Source organism: Podarcis pityusensis (genome assembly GCF_964106645.2).
Source record: "Podarcis pityusensis genome assembly, chromosome: 10".
Lineage (NCBI taxonomy): Eukaryota > Metazoa > Chordata > Lepidosauria > Squamata > Lacertidae > Podarcis > Podarcis pityusensis.
Window position 1 is genome coordinate 34,300,393 of NC_138035.1, and position 21,452 is coordinate 34,321,844.

At 42.6% G+C, this 21,452-nt stretch overlaps 1 protein-coding gene across 4 annotated transcripts; it reads left to right on the forward strand.

Annotated features, from left to right (window-relative positions):
- Nucleotides 1-1,198: 1,198 nt before the first annotated feature.
- Nucleotides 1,199-18,531, forward strand: LOC308457338 (uncharacterized protein). Of its 4 annotated transcripts, none has more exons than XM_080971073.1 (5): nucleotides 1,199-1,590; nucleotides 2,662-2,829; nucleotides 14,584-14,720; nucleotides 15,846-15,975; nucleotides 18,217-18,531. In XM_080971073.1, exons 2-5 carry the CDS (start codon nucleotides 2,822-2,824, stop codon nucleotides 18,440-18,442), a joined length of 501 nt encoding a protein of 166 aa, XP_080827199.1. In that variant the 5' UTR covers nucleotides 1,199-1,590; nucleotides 2,662-2,821; the 3' UTR covers nucleotides 18,443-18,531. The 4 variants fall into 4 exon arrangements, with proteins under 4 accessions (XP_080827199.1, XP_080827201.1, XP_080827200.1 ...); XM_080971075.1 differs by lacking the exon at nucleotides 2,662-2,829 and adding an exon at nucleotides 13,098-13,139 and having other exon boundaries at nucleotides 1,200-1,590; XM_080971074.1 differs by lacking the exon at nucleotides 2,662-2,829 and having other exon boundaries at nucleotides 1,204-1,590.
- Nucleotides 18,532-21,452: the final 2,921 nt, after the last annotated feature.

Consider the following 21,452-nt stretch of genomic DNA (forward strand, 5'->3'; position numbering starts at 1 on the left):
CTGAGGAATTCACCACCCACTGAAATGTAGTCACTTCTGAAACTAAACTCACTATGACAGATATACATCACCATGATCTAGTTACATAGGTAAGGCATGAAAACAGCATTGTATTATATTGCATTCTAGCAAAATGTCTATTATTATAACAGGTGGTATTTGTGGAAGGAAGACTACATAAGTTGTCCCCTTGGAGTGCAGTGAATCTAAGTATTCTGCATTGTACCATCCTGCAGAATCAGTGGAGGCCCAGCCACTTACCATCCTGAGTATAGGACTAGTTTTGCTCTCGTCCCTATATGCATTCCTTACAAAAGTTATTTTCCGTGTAAAAATCAATTGGCAATCATTCATTTATGTGGGAGAAAGTAGCAGGCTGCACTTGGAAGCAACAGTGAGGTGGGGGCTGTATTACCCTCCGTCCATTGTGAAATTAATGTCTGAGTTGAGAGGTCAGTTCAAATCTCAGAAGATCTCCCACATTGTGGTCTTGGTCACACTAGAGTGTGACAGAATCTTGGGAACTAACTTTTATCCTGAGAGACTAAGGGTATTGATTATTACTACAATTTATAATATATTGACAGCAACACTTCTGGTGGCTTATAGATTTTTAAAAAGACATAAACAAAGATCAAAATGGTTAAAACAACAAACCCCAAATTCAACTGAACAATAGCAAATGTGGCAAATGGAAGCTTCAGGAGGGATATTGGGCAAGAAAGTAAGATCACTGAACTGTTTCAAGTGTGTTTTGCAACCCATGATGCAAGACAATATTCATGGCTTGTTTTATAAACCACAGCTAGTACATATTTGCACAGCACATCTTAATGTACTGGCTCACTTTTGAATCCAGGACTCCACTAGTTCAGTCACTAGATTGCAATACCTCATGTTTCTTGGGAAGTCTCTTATACAACTATATTGATTAGGTCTGCTTGTGTTTAGCTTGGCAGCCCAGGAACTTAAGAGTAGGGGAATGCGTGTCAAAAACACACGCACACAAAAACCCAAGTCCACTCTCCTTGTTTACTTTGACAGAAATAGTTTTGGCATAATGTCTCAAGGATGAAGTAATCAGCAGTGAATTAATTGGCAATCAACAGAAACAACTTAGGGGAACAAATTCACGACTTGCTGGCTAGAAATCTCTGTCTTCCACAAAGGGAAGCTACTTAGTAGTGGAAACTATGGAGAGCAAGAGAGACATTCTAATGATACTGGCTGCCAAAGAATTGTGGGGCTATGAAGGTAGCAGGGATCCATGGACCAGAAGCTGCTGCTGAACAGGAGAATAAACTTTGAAAAGGCATTGTAGTGCCACTGTCAGAAGTTTATGGTCCCATACGGCTCCCATATGTTGGGGAGATGTTCAGCTTGAATGGGTGGATGGGAGGGGAGGGTGAGAAAGGAGCAGCTGGAAGAAGCTCCAAACAAAGTTGGGGAAAACATGTGGACTAGGGAGAAGAAGTGGGACACGTCACTCATTGTGAGCTGAGGTCCAGAGGGGTGGCAATGAAAGAGGAGGAGAAGCAACAGAGCCTTGTTGGGAGCCTCGTCTCAGGAGGATTGTCCTGTGGAGTCCAGGTAAAGTTTGCATGTAGACTCATCCTTTCCTTAGTCAAGGAATAATTTGTGTCTTCCATAGCTAATGACATAGCTGATTACACGACATAACAAACCATCTCAAAATTTGAATGTGGCAAATAGACCAGAAGAGAAATCCAGGCAGAAGAAAGTAGACTCTATCTGAAAAAAGCTCAGTCTTACTTAACTGAATGTTCATAAAAGCTGAGAGTTGTAAGCAGTGCAAGATGAGTTTCTTGCAAGAAGAAAGTAAATAACTGTAATTGTTTCTGTGTGGATATTCTGTGTGTGACAATATAAGCCTCTGAAAGGTACAGATTACCTATATAGTTATTATGTACTGTTGATGCACAACTGCATAGACCCAAGGTCATCCTATTTTCTTCATTTTATTCTTATTTTATTCGTTCCAAGACAACTTCCCACTTTTAGTGTAGACCCCCATCTATCTATCATCTATCTATCTATCTATCTATCTATCTATCTATCTATCTATCTATATCTATCTATCATCTATCTACCTATCTATAGTGAATAATGGGCAAATTGTACCTAGAGGTGAATCTATCTAGATCTTATATCTTCTTCTTTTATAACCATTGCATTTTCTCTAATGCAATGTAACTCATTTTCAAAATCTTTTTTTTAAAAAACAAAACCCAATAAAACTCTGCAAATGAAAGCCAACTAAGAGACAGTTAATGTAGCAGGAAGCCTGAAAGGCATATTTATCTCTCTTGATCATTGAAAATGAAAGCCTGATATGCTTAGCATAGTAATCAGAGAATAAGCAATGAAGCATATAATTTTATTGCATCAAATTCTATGGGCAAAATTGGGCAAAAGAGTTTTAAAGACCAAGGCACAAAAGGTATCTCCAGCTTTGTTTAAAATCTCAATAGCTACAATTTTTCATGCACAAATTTCACTTCATATTTTGAGTAGAAACATATGTCTTTATTAAATCTATCAATTCAGCAAATTCTTAATTTGCTATCAGATCTGAATTATTATGTGCAATATTATTTAGCAAGTTGTGTGACACAAATTCATTTTCCCCTTCGTTCTAAGGACTCTACTAATAGCATGTAATTCATATATGGACCAAATTACCTGAGTTCAATGAGACTTCTTGCCTGATCCTGAGACTTTCTGCATGAGCATGTCAGTCCTGAAGATGATGCATTTTAACTACTTATAACAGCATAACAGCATAAGGTTTGGTAAGCTAATGGCATGGTAAGCCATTGTTACCCAGTAATCACAGATACATTTATTTTTGTATTTACTATCAGTGTACCAATAATTTAAACTAGTAGTCTGCATTAGGATACCGTATTCCAGCACAATAATGTAAAGTAATAGGGGGCTGAAGATTTTCCAGAGGAAAAAAAATATTGCCACTTTCAACTTTCTTCAGTTAGTCTGGATGGAAGTGTTTAACCAGGGCATTGCTTAAAAAAAAAAAGTGCAGAAGCAGCCTGTGTTTTAACAGCAGAAGCAATTGAATATGCTACTTATAATCACATCTCTCCTAATTCAAACACAATTTTTAAATCAGTGGAAAAACCTGGAAATGTGTGTCAAGCTCTCCTGTTTTGCTCAAAATTGTATGAGAGCAGTTTACAAATATCTGAGCAACTGAAAACTAGTTAAAGGTCTTTAACCTTCCTTAGCAACACTCCCACTATTCCTGGCCCAGTATTGTTTTACTCAATAGATGCAGTCAAAAGCAAGCAAAAGCAGACCTCACTTCCTCACATTCTTGTGTTAAGTACAGCATGTTCTCATCAGGCTGCAGGAGATAGCAGCCTCTCGGAAATGAAGGCCATATTTGGCAATGGGACAGAATAACCTTGAATATCTGCAGCTGTATTGGGGGGAGAGTAAGAGTTCTGTGGTGATGAAAACTGAGGGGGTGAACATTTCCCCTTTGCCGTAAGGATTTAAGACAGATGCACATAAAATCTCTCTTTGCTATGTCTCTGCTTATCTCTGTCATATGTAGGAATAAAATATATTGGAAATAGAATACCTTGGGGAGAAATGTTGAAAGCAAATAGGGAAGAGAAAATTGGGGAGGAATCTGAAGCTGGGAACTGACATATTTGCGCATTATTTGGCTGCAGAGTGTAGAATCCTGGTGACCTGAGAGCATCACACACGTCTAGTTGCAGCAGATGTTGTTGTTTTTTATCACATGGAAGAGGAATGTCATGTGAGGAGAGGGGGTGAGAAATGAGGATATAGGGTAGGAATGACAAATTCCCCATACATTCTTTAGGGATGGTGGGATTCATGACTAAAAGAGATGGAGAGATTCATGTTGGTGGTTACATCTGTTTGTTTGTATTTTTCAAATAGCATTTGCTTATTGAAAACTTTTCTGTCCCACTTTTCCTTCAAATGGTCCTCAGCAGGAGACAACATTAAAAACATCAATAAAAAGGAAAACAATTAAGTAGAAATAATATGGACAGCAAGAGAGCAAGAAAAAATGGCAACAGCTCAGCAGACGTAAGGGGCATTATTCCATCCTCAAATCTTCCTTTAAATTGTCTGACAAAACCCAAGTGGTAAAATTGACAGGCAGGCCTCTCTATGGAGGGCATTCCAAAATTTGGATAAAGGGAGGGATATAAATCAAATAAATCAAATAATAATAAATAATAACAGTTATGTCCTGTGGTCAGGAAAGCCCTCTTGTGTGTTTCTACCCATCATATTTCAGACAACCAGTGAGACTTCACTTCTTTGGGTTATGGATGGAGCCTGGTAGAATCTGGTATGTCATTTGTTGAGCTGTGTTTGAATTTGGTGGACCAAAGCAAGACTAGGCAGAACTTGGCAGGTTTGGCGCATAGAAATATCTGCTGGATCATTGATGGAGCCTGATGGTGCCAGAGGTGGAGATTTCAAAGAATTGAAAGGACAACACGAGGCTTTTGGGCAAAGGAAAGAATCAAATTCTTTCTCAGAGGCCCATACTAGTTGCGATGTTGGTAGATAGGACAATGTCTCAACATAAAACTTCCCCAATCAAGTAGGAAGAAAGAACATAAAAACATAAGAGGAGGCTGCTGGATCAGGCCAATGGCCAATCTAGTCCAGCATCCTTTTTTCACCGTGGTCAACCAGATGCCTCTGGGAAACAAGAGCACCTTCCCCGCCTGTGTTTTCCAGCAACTGATATTCAGAACCATTACTGCCTTCAACCGTGGAGCCAGAGTATAGCCGTCATGACTAGTCACCGTTGATAGTCTCACCCTCCATGAATTTGTCCAATCCTCTTTCAAAGCCCTCCAAGCTGTCCTGTGGAAGTGAGTTCCATAGTTTACCTAGGGGTGGATTTGTTGATCCAAGGAGCCTATGTGAAGAGTTCAGACTCATTCCCCCTCTGCCCCCTACCTTCCTGCTGCCCCACGTGCTTTGCTCTCAGAATTAGCGCTTTTGGCTAATTTTGACTGTATTGAGGTCAGCTTTGGGCAGGAGGAGGAGGTCAAAGCTGACCTCACCTTTCAATGCGATGGCACCAGATCCATATTTCATCTCACAGATCTACTGCCATTGTGTCTAGCTTGGCCCATATTTTAACACCATTCATTTCGCCAGACATGGAATGAACGCTGACTAGCACTGCAGCCGTGTTTTGTTTTGTTCTGTTTCAACACAAGCGCAGGGCTTGATTCAAACTTTGGCAGAGCTAATGAGAATCCTTCCAGCAAGATTTGGCTCAAGAAGTCCCCCCACAGGATATGTTCTCACGTGGACTTGCTTCGGCAGTCAGCCCTTCTCCTGAGCCAACTGGATTAACTAGCTTCCATGGAATGGCTTGAAGGAGAAAAAGAAGTAATTATCACTTATGTCAGTGAGAAATTCTAATATAGTGGCAGCGAAATCATTTGTTTTCCAATAGGCACTGCATTAATAAAATACATGCTTGTAGATGAGGCAAGATTGGTTGAGAATCAAGGGAAATGAAGTCAGTGTTTTTGTGAATTTTTATTCTTTTTTCTTTGGTCACCTTTGGAGATGCCATGGTATATGGGTTGGCAACCCCCATGCTAACCCCTTATTTGCACAGTCCCTATATATGTACAAACTCTACATACTCCAGAGTCTATGGCTGTGTACACACTATACCTTTAAAGCACATTCGAAACACGTGATTCCCCTCAAAGAATTCTGGGCACTGTAGTTTATTAAGGGTTGCTGGGAACTGTAACTCACATGAGGGCTAAACTGCAATGCCCAGAACTCTTTGAGGGGGAGCATGTGCTTTAAAGATACTGTGTTTATGTGTCCTATACACATAGTTGAGAACATTGCTATGGAGTCATAGCATGAGACCACACACCCACTTGCATGCTTATGACTGAGGCACTTCCCTCAGCTGTGACATCTTGAAATTAACCTTCAGTGCTGTTTTTAGGCTGATTCTGCTGGGTTTAATTAAAAACAAACCAACAAACCCAAACATTTTTTCACTGATACAGTTGTGATTGTTTTGAAACTATGGTGGCCGCTCCAGGATTCTTTGGACTGAGAGTAGGCTGTTAAATGTTCCTGCTAAAGAAAGAAACAAACAACTGCACCCGAAGACGCTTGGTTGGCAAGCTCCATCGAAAGAGACACCCAGGATGGGGAAAGAGGATCAAAATGGGCAGGGGTGGTGAGAGGAGAGTTGGGAGGGGTAAGAGATTGTAAAGTGTAGATGCAGACAACAAAACACTGGACTGTCCTGCTGGCTGGATCTAGAGGCACAGATTCTGAGGGAGCTTGGGTTGGGGCCAGAGCCCTTTCTCGAGCCCAGAGCATGGGGTAGAAAGGGGGAAGAGAACTGTAAGCTCAACAGAAAGCCAAAAGAAGAAGAAGAAGAAGAGTTTGGATTTGATATCCCGCTTTATCACTACCCGAAGGAGTCTCAAAGCGGCTAACATTCTCCTTTCCCTTCCTCCCCCACAACAAACACTCTGTGAGGTGAGTGGGGCTGAGAGACTTCAGGGAAGTGTGACTGGCCCAAGGTCACCCAGCAGCTGCAGGTGGAGGAGCAGGGACGCGAACCCGGTTCACCAGATTAGGAGTCTACCACTCTTAACCACTACACCACACTGGCTCTCATGCATTTGCATGGAACATGTGTCTGCCTCCCTGTCTGAGGCATAGGGAAACCTGTGACCTGATAATGTCAAGGTGACCTGGCTTTTGAAGGGATTCCAGTCACACGGGGAAATTTGTTCACCTTTCACAGTGTCAGGAAATACACACACCCGCCCGCAGGTCAGGGCATAGACTGGAGTCATGAAGAGAAGGTGTGGCTCAGTGGCAGAGCACATGCTTTGTTTGCAGAAGGTCCAGGTTTAACCTCTGATATCTCCTGAAACCCTGGACAGCTGCTGCCAGTCGACAATACCAAGATAGATGGGTGACACTCCGGCTTGGTATAAGGTAGGTTAGAGCCTATGTCTCTAATGCCCCTTGAGGGACAGCCTGAGGCTACCATCCTTGGTGACACCCTGGCCCTCAAAAGCTGTGACACTGAGGGGTCCAATACACCCTGATGGGGCCCTTCCCCAATATCTGGTCCAGCATCACAGTAGGGGCAGAGGTGGTGACAGATTCATGCCAAAAGCCCAGACCTGAGATGAGAATGTCTGCTCAACAGCCCAAGGTTTGCTGCCCCTCAGCTTTACTTCGGAGGAAGAGGCAAGCATTAATTTCCCCAGGAGAGTGAGGAAAATCCTCAGGGATGATTCACACCCTGGCCGGCACTTTCTTGATCTCCTGCCCTCGGGCAGAAGATATAGAAGCATGATTAGTCACACCAACAGGGTAAAGAATAGCTTCTATCCATGGGCTGTTAGGCTGCTGAATGAAAAGATAACAACAGGGCAACTGACTTTCGGGTTTGGTAGGTGTCCGTCAGTAAACGAGGGGAATTAAGACTAAGAGAGCTGAGTGGGGGGTGCTTGTGTAATCTCACTGTATACAAGTTGTACAATAAAGTATTTCAATGTGTATTTACTTTGGAGGAAGAGGCAAGCCTTAAAATGAAACCCCTTCATCTCTGCCTCTTAGCTGCTGTTGCAACTAAGAAGTCCCACATATAATCTTGCCTAGCCCAACTCTGGCTTCTGCTGGACAGCTCCCCAACTGGTCCAGGCCACTGGATCAGTCCATGCTCTGACTGTTGGAAGCCACTGCCCTGCTCTGGGTTGATAGAAATGGACACAAGCTCTGCTTGTCTGAAGGACAAATAACAAAAGAGTTCAGCCACCACAAGCGATAAGGGGTCTGTCACACTACCTTCAGCTGTCTGAAAACATAAGCACAACCAAAACAATTGTCCCCAGTCTTAAATTATAAACAGTAGGCACAGGGAAATGGCATTGTTTTATAAACAATACTGTTGTCTCGCCAGCGGTAAAGAATGTTACACGTCAAAATCAATAGGAATTCAAAGGATGATAATATGGGAAATGGAGGAGGTACGGGTCTCAGGAGACCCAGAAAATGCAACATCTGGGATTTGTGTTTGAAATTTTACAGTTTATGTTTTATAGAACCTGTGATCAAGAAGGTCAGGTTTTGGATCCCCAGATGTGAGGGGATTTATTGCTGCCTTTCATATCCTAAACGAAGCAAGATCAAAGTCACCTCGTCTCATAGGACCGAAGCTGCCGAAAAGCGGGTGCATCCTCCTCTTTGGTCTATTTGACCTCAGAGATTTGTGCTGCCGTTTCAGCCTTTTGATATTACATACTTTGGTCCTTCTCTGCTGGGAATGGCTGATCAGACATTTTCATTACGGAATTCATTTTAAAAGGAAAAACTGTTTATTTGGAGGGGGGAAAGGGGGAGAGATTAATTATTAATAAGAATTTATAGAGAAAGTCAGTGAGAATATTATTACCAGTGAAATATGGTACGGCTGGTACTTCAGGAAAAAAAATCTCCAGCAAATCATAGAGAGTAAAAGTGTGTGTGTGTGTGTGTGTGTGTGTGTGAGAGAGAGAGAGAGAGAGAGAGAGAGAAAGAAAGAAAGAAAGAAAGAAAGAAAGAAAGAAAGAAAGAGTCGTAAGCAGGTTCCAAGTATTTAGAGAAGATATTCTTGCATATTTTATTTAAACAGTTTAATAATGCAGCCCTATCCATGTTTACATTGTTGTTTTAAATACTGTGATATTGCCGCCACCAATTTTCAGTATCAGTCCTCAGGTTAACGTTGACTATATACGTATATCATCTTGGCCTTAAAGCAACTTACCTGAAAGAGGGGCACATATGCATGAGGCTCCTTCCTGCTTTTGGCCTGAAGTTCTAGAACTGAACTATACGTATGGAAGAATTTTGTTGTTGGGTGGGTGGAACTGGTCCAAAAACCCCACACCAACATCCCATTTTGAAATGTGTGCAGCTTGCGTGCCTTAATTTGTAGAATAGCAGGCCACGGGGCTCAAGCCTACCTGAAAACCAGGCATTTGGGACAGTAAGTTTAGGAGAAGGAGGGGGGTAATTATGATGGTGATAATTGTGAACTGCCCTTCAACAAGAATTCTCAGACTGGTAAGCAGTCTACAGTAAAACACAAATAAAAACATCAACAACAAAAACCACCGTTATTGTAATTATCATAAATATAGCTGGCCGCAGCACAGAACATAGTCATAAAGTGATGGAGGAGGCATCTCATTAACCTGTGCAGGCCAGGTGGAACGGATACATCTTCAGTTGGTGGTGAAAAGACTACTTTTCCCATTAGTCCTGAGCCACACTGGCTGAGGATGATGGGAGTTGGTGTCCAACAATGTCTGCATGGTCGTGGGATTCCCATCTCTGGTGTAGACTGACGGTGCAATTCTATCCACATGTACTTGAGCTCAGTGGGTCTTATGTCTAAAAATATACATATGGGGTAGAATTGCATGGATGGAAAAGGATGCCACACTGCGGTGGCAGAGGTGGTGTTGTCCATTTGGTAATGTAAAACCTGTTTATTTGAAATTGTAAAACTTAAAACATTTGAAAGGGAGGAGGGACTGCAAAACTAAGATTGAAAAATTGAACTCAGCTAGACTTCTTTTTGAACAGCCATAGGATCGGAGTCTTTTTTTGTGTGCATCATTTTAATCTTAGCAGTGTTAACCTAACAATGATTAACACACATAAAACAAGAAGGAAACTATATTTCATTAAATATGGAAATGAACTCAGATTTATTCGTATTTGAACCAACTCCGACTAATTCCTAAGGGTACCAAGTGGCTGGGTTGGAGCTGTTCCCAGGCTGTTAGGAGATGAAGGTCATACTTCAATGGAAGGGTAATTGAATTTTCTCAGGGGTTTATCATAAGACCAAGCAGCTGAAATACATGAATTCTGTGTCTCTGCCATTTTTTTTATTAGTTTGTCAGTCATTTCTCAAACGAGAAACTATGCAATTCTGATTAATCATGATATAAACCTTATGGATGATGGCCAGCAATACTGACTTAGCCCTCTCAAAGCAATAACAAAATCCTCCCCAGTTTAATGAAAAGCAAATTAGCACAACACCTGACCAACTCGAGGAAGGCTGTGGTCAAACATCCATTTGTAAAGCAAAATGGGGCACACAGTGAATCAGTCATAGGACTGTTTTCCCATAGGCCCAGCCTCTGCTTGTATTACCTCAACTCCTTTCATTCCCTTTTGTGTGAATCAGACCTGACGGTGTCTAGTTTGCGTACAGCCAGTGGCCTAACATCAGGGGGGCCACAGGGGAAATTGCCCCAGGCACAAAACTGTTAGGAGTGCAAAATTTGGTAGATACGTGTTGTGAATGTGGCCATAAAATAAACCCTTCAGACCTGCAACAAAATCTTGCAGCATAGAGCCACAGGATTCCAGCCACTTCATTCTATTCTCCCTTTCCCTGATTTTCTGACACCCCCCCCCCACCTCTCTATAAGCATTCAACAAATATGGAACACTCAGTCCTCACTGGGCTGTTCTAAGGTCTCCCTTTGTCCCCGTCCCCCCCCCCCCCGTTGATTTGTACTTCTGCAAACCTTGGTTGCCCCCCAGGCCTACAGCTGCTATCTCCTTGTATGCTGCTGGTGCTGTTTTGGTGACATACACAATGACACTCAAGAGTCTGAACACTGGAAGTAGAATGAAATGCTAAGAGGCTTTGTTTTTATTGGATCATTTTTTGTTGGAGAGAGTCAGGCCAAGCAAGTGAACTTCAGACTCCTTTATTTTCCATTTAAAGGTTGTTTATACGCAGAATGTCGTATCAGAAAAACAGATAATACGGGGGGGGGGGATATGGTGGTTGTTTTTTCTTCAGCCAATACACACTTGTAGATGGATTAATCCAATATATAAGTTTCCAGTTAACAAATAAACAGTTTCGCTGTGATGAACTGACAGATTAATCCAAAAACCCTCATCATATCAATAAAACATGGCTTTCCACTTGACAGTTAGGATTTAAATTGTTCCAGGATAAAATGAATTGTAGCTGTATCTTCTCAGAAGACATGTCAAGCATTCTCCGTTTCGTACATTTGTCTTTAAAAAGAATTCAGTCTATTCATTTCTGTTGTAAACAAGTATGTATTTAGCCAAGCTTGAATTAAAGGGGAAGCCTTATTTCTCCAAGTCTTTCAACGATACGGCGCTTGCCAGCCACTTTCTCCTTTCTCTGTCGTAAGAACATTTTTAAGACTCAACAGAGTCAACGGCATTGTCGGCTTTATGCCAATTCATCTAATAACCTTGATCCGATAGGATCTAATTTTCTGGCATTTTCATGAAGTCTAGGCAAGGAACACAGGAAGCAGATTATACTGAGTACACCTTGCTCAGGACTGTCTACACGGACTGGCAGCAGCTCTCCAGGATTTCATACAGCAGTTGGCAAGGCAGTGGGGCAGCTCACCTGGCCTAACGTCACCAGCATTGGGAGTGGCAAGGCCAGTACCAGCCTCACCGGTGCCTCTCCCTCTCTCCCTCCCACCAAGCAGCAGCAAAATGGGGGGGGGGCAGGAGGGCAGGGGAGCACTCTACCCCAGTGACCGCCACTGAGCAGGAGACATTCCCAGCCCTATTTGGTGGGGTGTCATGGATTAAACCTTGAGTTTTCTACTTACAAGGCAGGTGCTACTGCCCCTTCTCTAATTATTATTATTATTATTAAATTAATTTCTATACTGCCCTATACCAGAAGGTCTCAGGGCGGTTCACATAAAATATCAAATACATAAAATCAAAACAAAAACAACAATCCAATTTTTTAAAAAACAAACAAACCGCAAAGAGCCAGCATTTTAAAAAGGGTATAGGATGTCAATCAAGTCAGGCAAAGGCCTGGTTAAAAAGGAATGTTTTTGCCTGGCACCTAAAGGTGTATAGTGAAGGCACCAGGCGAACTTCCTTGGGGTGATAAAATTAAGGCCCAAGTAAATGCCATGTTAATTGGAGGAATGCATGCTTTTTGAAAGGGAAGCCTGCTAATTTTATTTATTTATTTATTTATTATATCCCACCATCTGGCTGGGTTTCCCCAGCCACTCTGGGCGGCTCCCAACAGAAGATTAATAATAATAATAATAATAATAATAATAATAATGTGATAAAACACCAAACATTAAAAACTTCCCTAAACAGGGCTACCTTCAGAAAGTCAGATAGTTGTTTATTTCCTTGACATCTGATGGGAGGGTGTTCCACAGGGTGGGCCCCCCTCCAGACTGGGAGAAGTGGGGACGGCTAATTTAACTCATCCATGACTTAAAGCTACTATTTGCATGCTAGTGGAGGCTTCCCCCAAAATGGCAAGGATCCCTTTTGGTGAGGTCGTTTCCATCCGACCTTGGCAGGGAGAGATGCAGTTAAACTTCCCCTCCCCATCCCACACAGTCCCCAGGCAGCTCAGGATTTCCTTCCATTACTATTTACACAACAAGTGCACTGTTTCTTTGGCCCTCTGGGGATCCTCCCTCCTTGCAACACCAGCAAGCAGATGTGTCATTCTGAAATTCATATTGCAATGAAGTTGGAGAGAAGTGCCTGTTAAACTCCTGTTAAACTCATCATGCTAATCCTAACAGATTTAGCATGTTAGCACATGTTTGTTGTTCGGTGGTAATACAGTGGTGCCTCGGGTTAAGAACTTAATTTTTTCTGGAGGTCCGTTCTTAACCTGAAACTGTTCTTAACCTGAAGCACCACTTTAGCTAATGGGGCCTCCCGCTGCCGCTGTGCCGCCGCCACGCGATTTCTGTTCTCATCCTGAAGTAAAGTTCTTAACCCGAGGTACTATTTCTGGGTTAGCGGAGTCTGTAACCTGAAGCGTCTGTAACCCGAGGTACCACTGTACTGCCAATTAGAACCTTTTTCTCACTGGGCTGCACACTTTGCTGCCCCAGTCCAGCAAGGGAGATCTGCGTGGCAAAGTAGACTCTGACATACAGAAGGTGCTAACATAGGAAACTAACTTCATGCTTGTCTTGCTAGCCCAGGACTAACTGCTCTAAGAGGCAGCAGCACTCCAGGGTCACAAGGTAGGAGTCTTCCCTGGCCCTGTTATTAGAGACCCCTTTTAACTGGAGATGCAAGCGATGTAAGGGGCCTTTCTACATACAAGCATGTGGTCTGCCATTGAGCTACAGCCCCTTGTTCCGATTCAACAGTAGCCAGCAGGTTTTCCCAGGGACAGTGGGGAGTCTGAAAAAGACTGTGGCGGTTCCCTCCCTGTGAGAAGCGAGGTTACAGGGAACCAGGCAGAGGGCCTTCTCAGTGGTGGCACCCACCCTGTGGAACACCCTCCCACCAGATGTCAAGGAAATAAACTACTATCTGACTTTTAGAAGACATCTGAGGGCAGCCAGGTTTAGAGAAGTTTGGTGTTCTATTGTGCTTTTAATTCTATTGGGAGCCACCCAGAGTGGCTGGGGAAACCCAGCCACATGGGCGGGGTATAAGTAACAATTATTATTATTATTATTATTATTATTATTATCATTATCATCATCATCATCATCTTCATGGGACAAACAAAAGTGTGGATGAGCGCTTAGGTTTGTGCAACTGAAGCAGATTAAAGCACTCTGTCGCTCTAGTACAACAAATCCACTTTAAAAAAAGAATTAGACTTCTCACACTTTAGAAACTGATAAGGAAATGCGCTGAAAAGTGTGGAATGAACCATGATTAACAGGACAAAATATAAGCAGCCCACAAGCAAATCAGGACGAGTGTAAGTTAGATACATATAGTCATATAATCTCCTGGCAAAAATGTCAGAATGAATGCTCAATAAAGACCAGATAGGATCTAACCTCTATGTAAACTTTATGCAAGCAAATCAGGATGAATGCTCAGTAGATTGCCTAGACTCCATTACAGTCTTTTGGGGCCTGTGAGTGATGCACATCATTCAAAGGCTTCTTTCCTTTCACTGTCAACCCTATGTGAGGGCTGTTTTGAATATGCAGAAACAGCACATGCCACAGTCCTGTCTGGACAGCAGCACTTCAGGCTGTATAGGAAGGACTGAAGGCTTGAATGCTCCCCTGCTTTTCTGCACATAGAAAACTAGCTTGTCATGGATAAGGCTTTTTTCTGACTGGCTACTTTTCTAGAGATGGGGAGTGTACATGGAAGGACCATAGCTCAGAGCTAGAGCATCTGCCTTGCATGCAGAAGGTCCCACAGTCAATCCCCAGCATCTTCAAGTGAGGTGGGGAGAGACCACTGTCTGAAATCCTGGAGTGCTGCAGCCAGTCACAATAGAAAGTACTGGGCTAGATGGACCAATGGGCTGACTTGGTATAAGGCAAGTTCCTATGTTCCTTCGGAGGGCTGTTCAACACATGCCTTCCTCACCTGGTGCTGTATATAGTGATATAGCCTAGTGAGGGCTGTACCATGTGTTATTTTGGCACATTCAAACTGATTCTGAAAGAACAGGAAATCAAAGCAGGTTTTATTCTTTTCTTACAACAGGAACACAAAGATGAAAGCTCTGGTTGTGCCCATTGTTGGCACCCTGACACTTCTCCTTTTCTTCCACCTCCTGCCCAGCAGCAGCTGTCAGAAGGCATTTCAGAATCACATTCAGGAGTGGAATTACAGAGAAGGAGGTAAGAGGTGCTAGCAAGCCAAGGCAGAGGCAGGAGTCATTTGTAAGCTCCTTGAAGGCAGGGGCCTGTCCACTTTTAGTTTTCTAACTCTGCAAGGCGCCCATGCGCACTGATAACACCGTCTTAATATGAAGAAGAACGTTTCTGATAAAGGCTTGTGTGAATTCTAGTTTCCTGCCCAGTCTTGAGTTCCTCACCAGTAGGGTTGCCATATTTCAAAAAGTGAAAATCCACACACAAAAGTTGTTGAGCTTTTTCCCAGACATTTCAGCCCTGACATATGTTTCTGACAACCGAATCTTGGTTATTATGGATGTATGGCAACCCTTCACACTACAGGAAGCCAAATATACAATGCTACAGTATTTGTGTACATGCAGGTATTGGGAGCTGAAGTGCCACCTGGTGACTGTGAATGAGTCTTAGTACTATGGTTTTGCCTAAAGGAAGGGTGGGGGATCTCAGCACCTGTCCTGCAGAAGAAGTACAGTCACATGCTTCCACCACAGAATTTTATCTTTGGATGAATGCGCTTACTACCCCAGATAGTGTATCAGTTGCAATTATTATTTGTGGGATGTGATTGCACAAGTAAAGTCATTAGGCTACAGTCCTCAATGAGATTTACTTCTAAGTAAACACACCTAGGTTCAGAGATGTAGCTAAAGAAAAATATCAAATTCAGAAATACAAATCTGTGAATGGTGGGGGTTAAAACATTAGCGAGGAGCAGACAAAATATTAATAGAATAATATAAGCAGCAGTGAGAGCAACATTTAGGAAGGTTTTTGAACACCAGGGAAGCCGTCAGTGATGGGAAGGGTGAGCCTCTCTTGGGAGAGAATTTGAGAATTTCTCCATTTTCATAGGACTAGAAACCAGGTGTTGAAAAAAGCAAAAAGCAATCTTCGGGAACTGAATGTGCCAGATTTTGTGCACCTGGCTGCAATCCCACAGACACATACCTCTGGATTACACGCAAACATGTGTATATTTATAGTGATACTTAATCCATGAAGATTTAGGTGTACTGGAAGATAAAATAACTGATTAATGACTTGCTTCTCCCTCCCTGAATATTTTCTTTCCCCTCATTCTCACGTGAATATCTGCTGATATTGCAGCAGATAAAGTGAATATCCAAGGCATAAAGAGTTTTACGCGCACATTGGAGAAGTGGGGGAACAGCATCTTTTGGCAAATGAAGCACTCTTTGCTGAGTCACCCTGACGCACTCCTGCCTGAACTTTCCAGGTAAGAATACGAGAGCAATGCTGGCCTTTTCTCCACTCTGCTTTCTCTGGAACAGAGAATTCCCCAGTGTTGAAACTCTTTATACCCCAAAGGGGATGAGCAACTAGGATTTTAGCCTTAAAACTCTGTTAGTGATGGAGACTCACTAGAAAGGGAAGAAATATGCCTGGGTTGTCCCAACTTCTTTTACCCGATAGCATAAATACAGACCAACTCTCAAAGTGATGAGCCCACTTTTTCTCATACCAGGGACACTCTGAAAAGGAGAGGGCATGATAAATTCTGGATTGAGGGAGGGGAAAGAGAGGGAAGGCAGTGACTTGGAATAGAGATTCATGGAGGTACAGAAAGCTATCTGCATTAAACAACAATATGGGTGTCATGAGCCTCAGTCCCAACTCACTGTGATTTACACCTGAATAAGCATGAGTATGATGTTTCACACATTTCATACATTGGTCCAAACTGGCTAGTTTTCAAGCATTTCAGTTTAATAACTGATATGCAGTTCAAGGCGGGGGGCGATCCTATTCCCCTTTAGGCAAAAATATTCTCTTTTATATATCATCCAGATATGATGGCGAAAGTTGAAGCAGAGCTTGGTGGGGAGAGGGGGGAGCAAAATGTCCTTAAAAACCCATCCCATTTTCAACAAAGCAGTTAGTAAAATTAACCCTACCTATATTTGGCAGAAACAATAAAAAGTGGGTTTTAATGGGGAAAGATACCAGAATGTTTTAGATCTGCTTGCTTATATTTTGAATTAGTTATGGCATCAGCTGTGAGCGTGAAAGACTCCCATGTGGACAACATGCTCTTAAAAGTGAGTGTAAAACTTAGCGTGAGTGGTAGTTAACTGTTCAAATGTCCCTAATGGGCTGTTTATATGGGAAGAAATGTCAACGTAAATATATAATAAATGTTGGTGCTAATATTTTTTCTAATGATTACACTGAATAATGTTGTTTCTGTTAGAGCAAAAATGTTTTTAGCAGCAGTTTCTGTTTGCATCTGTGTTCATAGGTGGCTTATACCCATAGCAAGGAGGAAATTCCTCCGAATTCAGACTTACTGCTGATGCAAAGTAGACATCCCTAGGCCTGCCCTTTAAGAGGCTAGTGGTTAACAGCAGGACTCAGATGTAAGTCCCATTGGAATTACTCTGAGGTAATGAATGATTGCAGCCTAAGAGCGCTGTGTTCCAAAATGTCCTTGAGTCAAAGCTTCACTCAGGTTGCCTCCAGGCTACCACCATTCTGCAGGATTGATTCTAGCATCTTCCGGAACTTTAGGTTTGTGCAGGTAAAGTGGATTAAAGGGCTTTGTCACCCAAGTGCAACACATCAACTTTAAAGAAGAACTGGATTTTTTGCAGTTTGGAAAGTGATGGGGAAATGTATTCAAAAGAGGAGTGTGTGTGAATGAATGACCAACAGAAAAATGTATAAACAGGATGAGTGTTAGTTTTCATATAACCACCTTGCAAACAACACTATATAAATAATTACTACTTTTAGGGTATTTAATTGAAGAATCACCACCATCTATCCCAACCTTGAAGTGGATTTCTCAAACTTGGTCAGACGAAGCTGCTAGATCTAAGTATTTTTGCTGGTATATACTATTTTCTGCAGCGTTATAACAGTTTGCTTGATGATGCCTTAACACAACTGTTGGTGTGCCTCATCCTAAGCGTTGCAAACTGGCAGAGCAAGCCTCAGGCCCCCTTCTTACGGTCAAGTCACAATATGTCTACTCAGAAGTCCAACTGATCTCAATGGGATCTGCTCCTGGGTAAGGGCATATCAGATTGCAGCCTTACAGCCTTAAAAAAGTCCGGCAGGACTTAAAATATTTCTACATACTTATCTCATGTTTTAAGTACATATTGCAGCTGAGGGCACTTAATGTGTGATGTGTCCTTAATTTCAATGGGTCCTATTGCTTTTCTCCCAGTAGCAAAAACGAGTAAGGCTGGGCTAGGTCCAGTAGGCATGAGATTTGATGGATCCCTGGGGAGGAATCATTGTTAACACTAACACTGCAAAAGGCTTCGATCACCTCCTATCAGCGGCAGCCTCCTACCACGCTGATTATTTATCATCACAACAGTTGTGACACACACGCAGGCTTCTGAACTGTGCTGACTGTGTTGAGTCGTACTGAGAAAAACTGTCAGTGAACTGCCATAATAATCCTGATCTGTATACATTCTTAATATTGATCTTCTTTGACCGGCAGCCTCCGGCCTATCTCTGAAGCAATTGACAATCTCCTGAAGCAAGTACATTCCATGAAGAAGAGGCTGGCAGAGCTGAACGAGCGTCTCAGTATCATGAGCAGGAACCTCTTCCCCATCCGCTACAAGGCCCAGCGGAGCCAGAGGCTTGGCAGTATCCATCTGAGGAGGGTATCGCTTCAGCAAAGGAGGAAGAGGTACATGAGAAGGCATCTTCAGTGGAATTAGCTCTTCTCCAAGATGAAATGCTGCTCAATCTCTATTCCAGAGGTCCTCATCAGAAAGCTCAATAAAAGGAAGTTTTGACTAAAAGAAAATGTGTGCAATATTATTACTGAAGGTTTCTCTCTCTTCCCCATGAATGGCAGTCATAAAGGGTGTTTACACGCTACGTTCAACATGTCTACAATCTGTGTACACAAAAAGTTGAGCAGTACACAACAAGTGTTTGATAGGTAGTGGCATGCATGCAGTTGCAGATCAGCCTAGTATCTGCAAAAGGATCTTTGTCTAAAGCAAGCATGGAAATTACAAGTCCCATCAGCCCCAGCAAACATGACCAATGACCAGGGATGGTGAGAGTGGAAATTTAGCAACATCTGGAGGTCAAAATGTTGCCCACTCTCTTTCCCCTTTGGCTGCGGCTTCCTACAGCCTATATATCCCTAGAACTCCTATGTATAAATAATTTCCTTCAATTCCTTGTCTGAAAGAAAAGGCTTATTTCTGAGCACACAATTTGAGCTTTCTTACTTCAGAATCGTATTTGAAGAGGGTGTTTGGGAGAGGTAGTTTTCAGACAGACTGAGAATTTCTGGTTAAGGATTATGAAGCTTCCATTTGAAATGATCCAGTATGAAATGAAAAGTACAAACATAATGATACAGAGAGTTGTCTTGTACGCATAGTACAATCCAAACAAAAAAAAAAGTTTAACAGTTTCCTCTCCTAGCATCTCTTGCATGCTTTTTGCTTCTTTTTTGGACTAAACTTTTATGTTTTATATTCTCTCAAAAGACTAGTGAAATTCACAGTATGGTTCTTTCTTTAGTAGGTGCTGAAAGAAAGGCAGACATACAAAAGGAAATCACCATCATCTCCCTGAACTCCTTTTAAAAATCCTTTTAATGATTTTGCAACCTAGATACACAGTTGCCTTCTCCAGCCTATATATATATCTTTCAACCCACTGACAGCTCCAACCCAACTCTCAGTGAAACTCATCAGGCCTTCAACTTCCTCCATGACTTCACCCTTAGAAACTTCAGCTTTTGCCAGTCCGTCTTCTCAGAGCCAATCCAATGTATGCACTAATATAAAAAAGATGTTCTCTCTCTAAAGATCTTGAAACCAAATAAATTGTAGCCAATGTGCCTGTGAAAAGATTGTGAATTCACTCATTTCATATGTGCAGCACAAACGGAACCACTTCCCGTGGATATTTGCCCTGGGGAGTGGGAGACTAAAGCGACCAATGGCTACTAGTCACGATGGCTCTGCACTACCCCCAGAATCAAAAGCAGTATCCCTCAGAATAACTTCTGCTTGGAAGAATGAATTGGTAGGTGGGTGTTTCTGGAGTTATGTCATGCTTGTAGACTTCCCATTGGCATCTGGTTGCCCGCAGGAGGCACAAAATAATGTATTACAAGAGTGGGGAACCTCAAGCCCAGAGACCAAATATGGCCTCCAGACCTCTCTGTCTGGTCTTCAAGGTTTTCCCCAGGCCCCACCCCTCATCGGTTTTGCTTTGTGTCCTCCTCAAGTGCTTCTGCTTGGCTGGAACGGGTCCTTAAAGTGTCACGATGCCCCTTGCTTGCCTGAAAAGAGGATGGAGAAACTAAGAGTGTGCAGAAACCTCTGCCTTCTGAGTGGCTGGAATGTAGGTGACTTATTTTGCCCCACCCACTTTTGCTTCGGGCCCAGCCAACCACAGGTCCCCGGAAATTACCCATAAGGCCGTATGCCTGCAATAGCTCCCCACTCCTGTTGTATTAGATGTAGCTGAGATTAGGCACCAGTGTCGCACCTCCACCCCAAAACATGCCAATGTGAAATGAGCATGCTCAGCACGCTTGAATGCTGGCTGACCGATGTGGGAGGAAACCAGGAGAGGAAATCAGAAAACCAGGAGAGGGAGACTGGATGTCTTTGAATCAGAATTTTGTTCCAAGGACTTTGTGCAACCTTTGCTAAACTCAATGGTGTATTCATTGTAGTTGCCCCATATTTCAAGTGATACCTTGCTTGTTATAATACCATAATTCCTTTTTATGGGGTGGCAGAGAAGGCTGCAGCTCAGTGACAGAACAAATGGATCACACGCAAAAGGTTCCAGGTTCGATCTCTGGCATCTCCACGAAGGGCTATGAAAGACCCCTGTTTTGGGGTTATCTACAGATCCATTGCCAGTAAGTGTGGGTGTGAATAACACTAAACTCAGATGGAGCAACAGTATGACTTGGTATTATGGGCCAACTTCCTGTGTTCGTGTTTATTGGTGGGGAAATTTCACAATTAAATCTTTTCAGATTTGTAATAAACATGTCCAGCAGCTGAGATTATAGGGGCATGGAAGTGAAAGGGGACAACTAGATTTTAGTTGAACTAAACTGCTATATGTCCAATAATGTACTGACACACGGTCCCTTCATGGTAGCCACAGCTAAGCCCCCTTCCAAGATTATACAATCTCCTAAAATTACACAATAATCTTATAATTATACAATAGCAATTAGGGATGCATTGCAATGGATCAATGCAGATCTCTGCTGTGTTGCCAAAACTATTATTTCTGTGCACGTACACAGGCAAATGAGTTGGAATGCTCTGATATCTTCTTTTGGGGTGACTTAAATTGTGCTGTCCTTGAAGTTCCATTGCAGGTAATGGAACTTCCACACCTTTCTCTTGAAATGGCAGAACCTTGAGTTTTCAGTGTTCCCAAATGCTTAGCTTGGTGTTCTTCCCAAGTGCCTTCTCCAGAGTGACCCTAGGAGCCAGTCCTCAGCAGCTGACTCATCTCCTTTCACTCCCAATTGGCTCCTCATCTCAGTGGTTAAAAACCTCACCTTTCATGCTGCTTGGGCAGCTCTAGGAGACAGGGACCCTTCAACCCCTCATGACCCCAGACCACTATACTGTACATGCGATTGTTGGCATGTACATCATGCCCTTAAGATATGCATGCAAATATGTTTTTAATGTACACCAAAAGGGCATGTGTGCTTGCATATAC

Excerpts from the sequence above, each read along its gene's own strand:
- LOC308457338 (XM_080971073.1), top strand. Across the intron at positions 14,721-15,845 it reads GTGGAATTACAGAGAAGGAG|CAGATAAAGTGAATATCCAA; the intron begins GTAAGAGGTGCT and ends CTGATATTGCAG. Across the intron at positions 15,976-18,216 it reads CTCCTGCCTGAACTTTCCAG|CCTCCGGCCTATCTCTGAAG; the intron begins GTAAGAATACGA and ends TTTGACCGGCAG.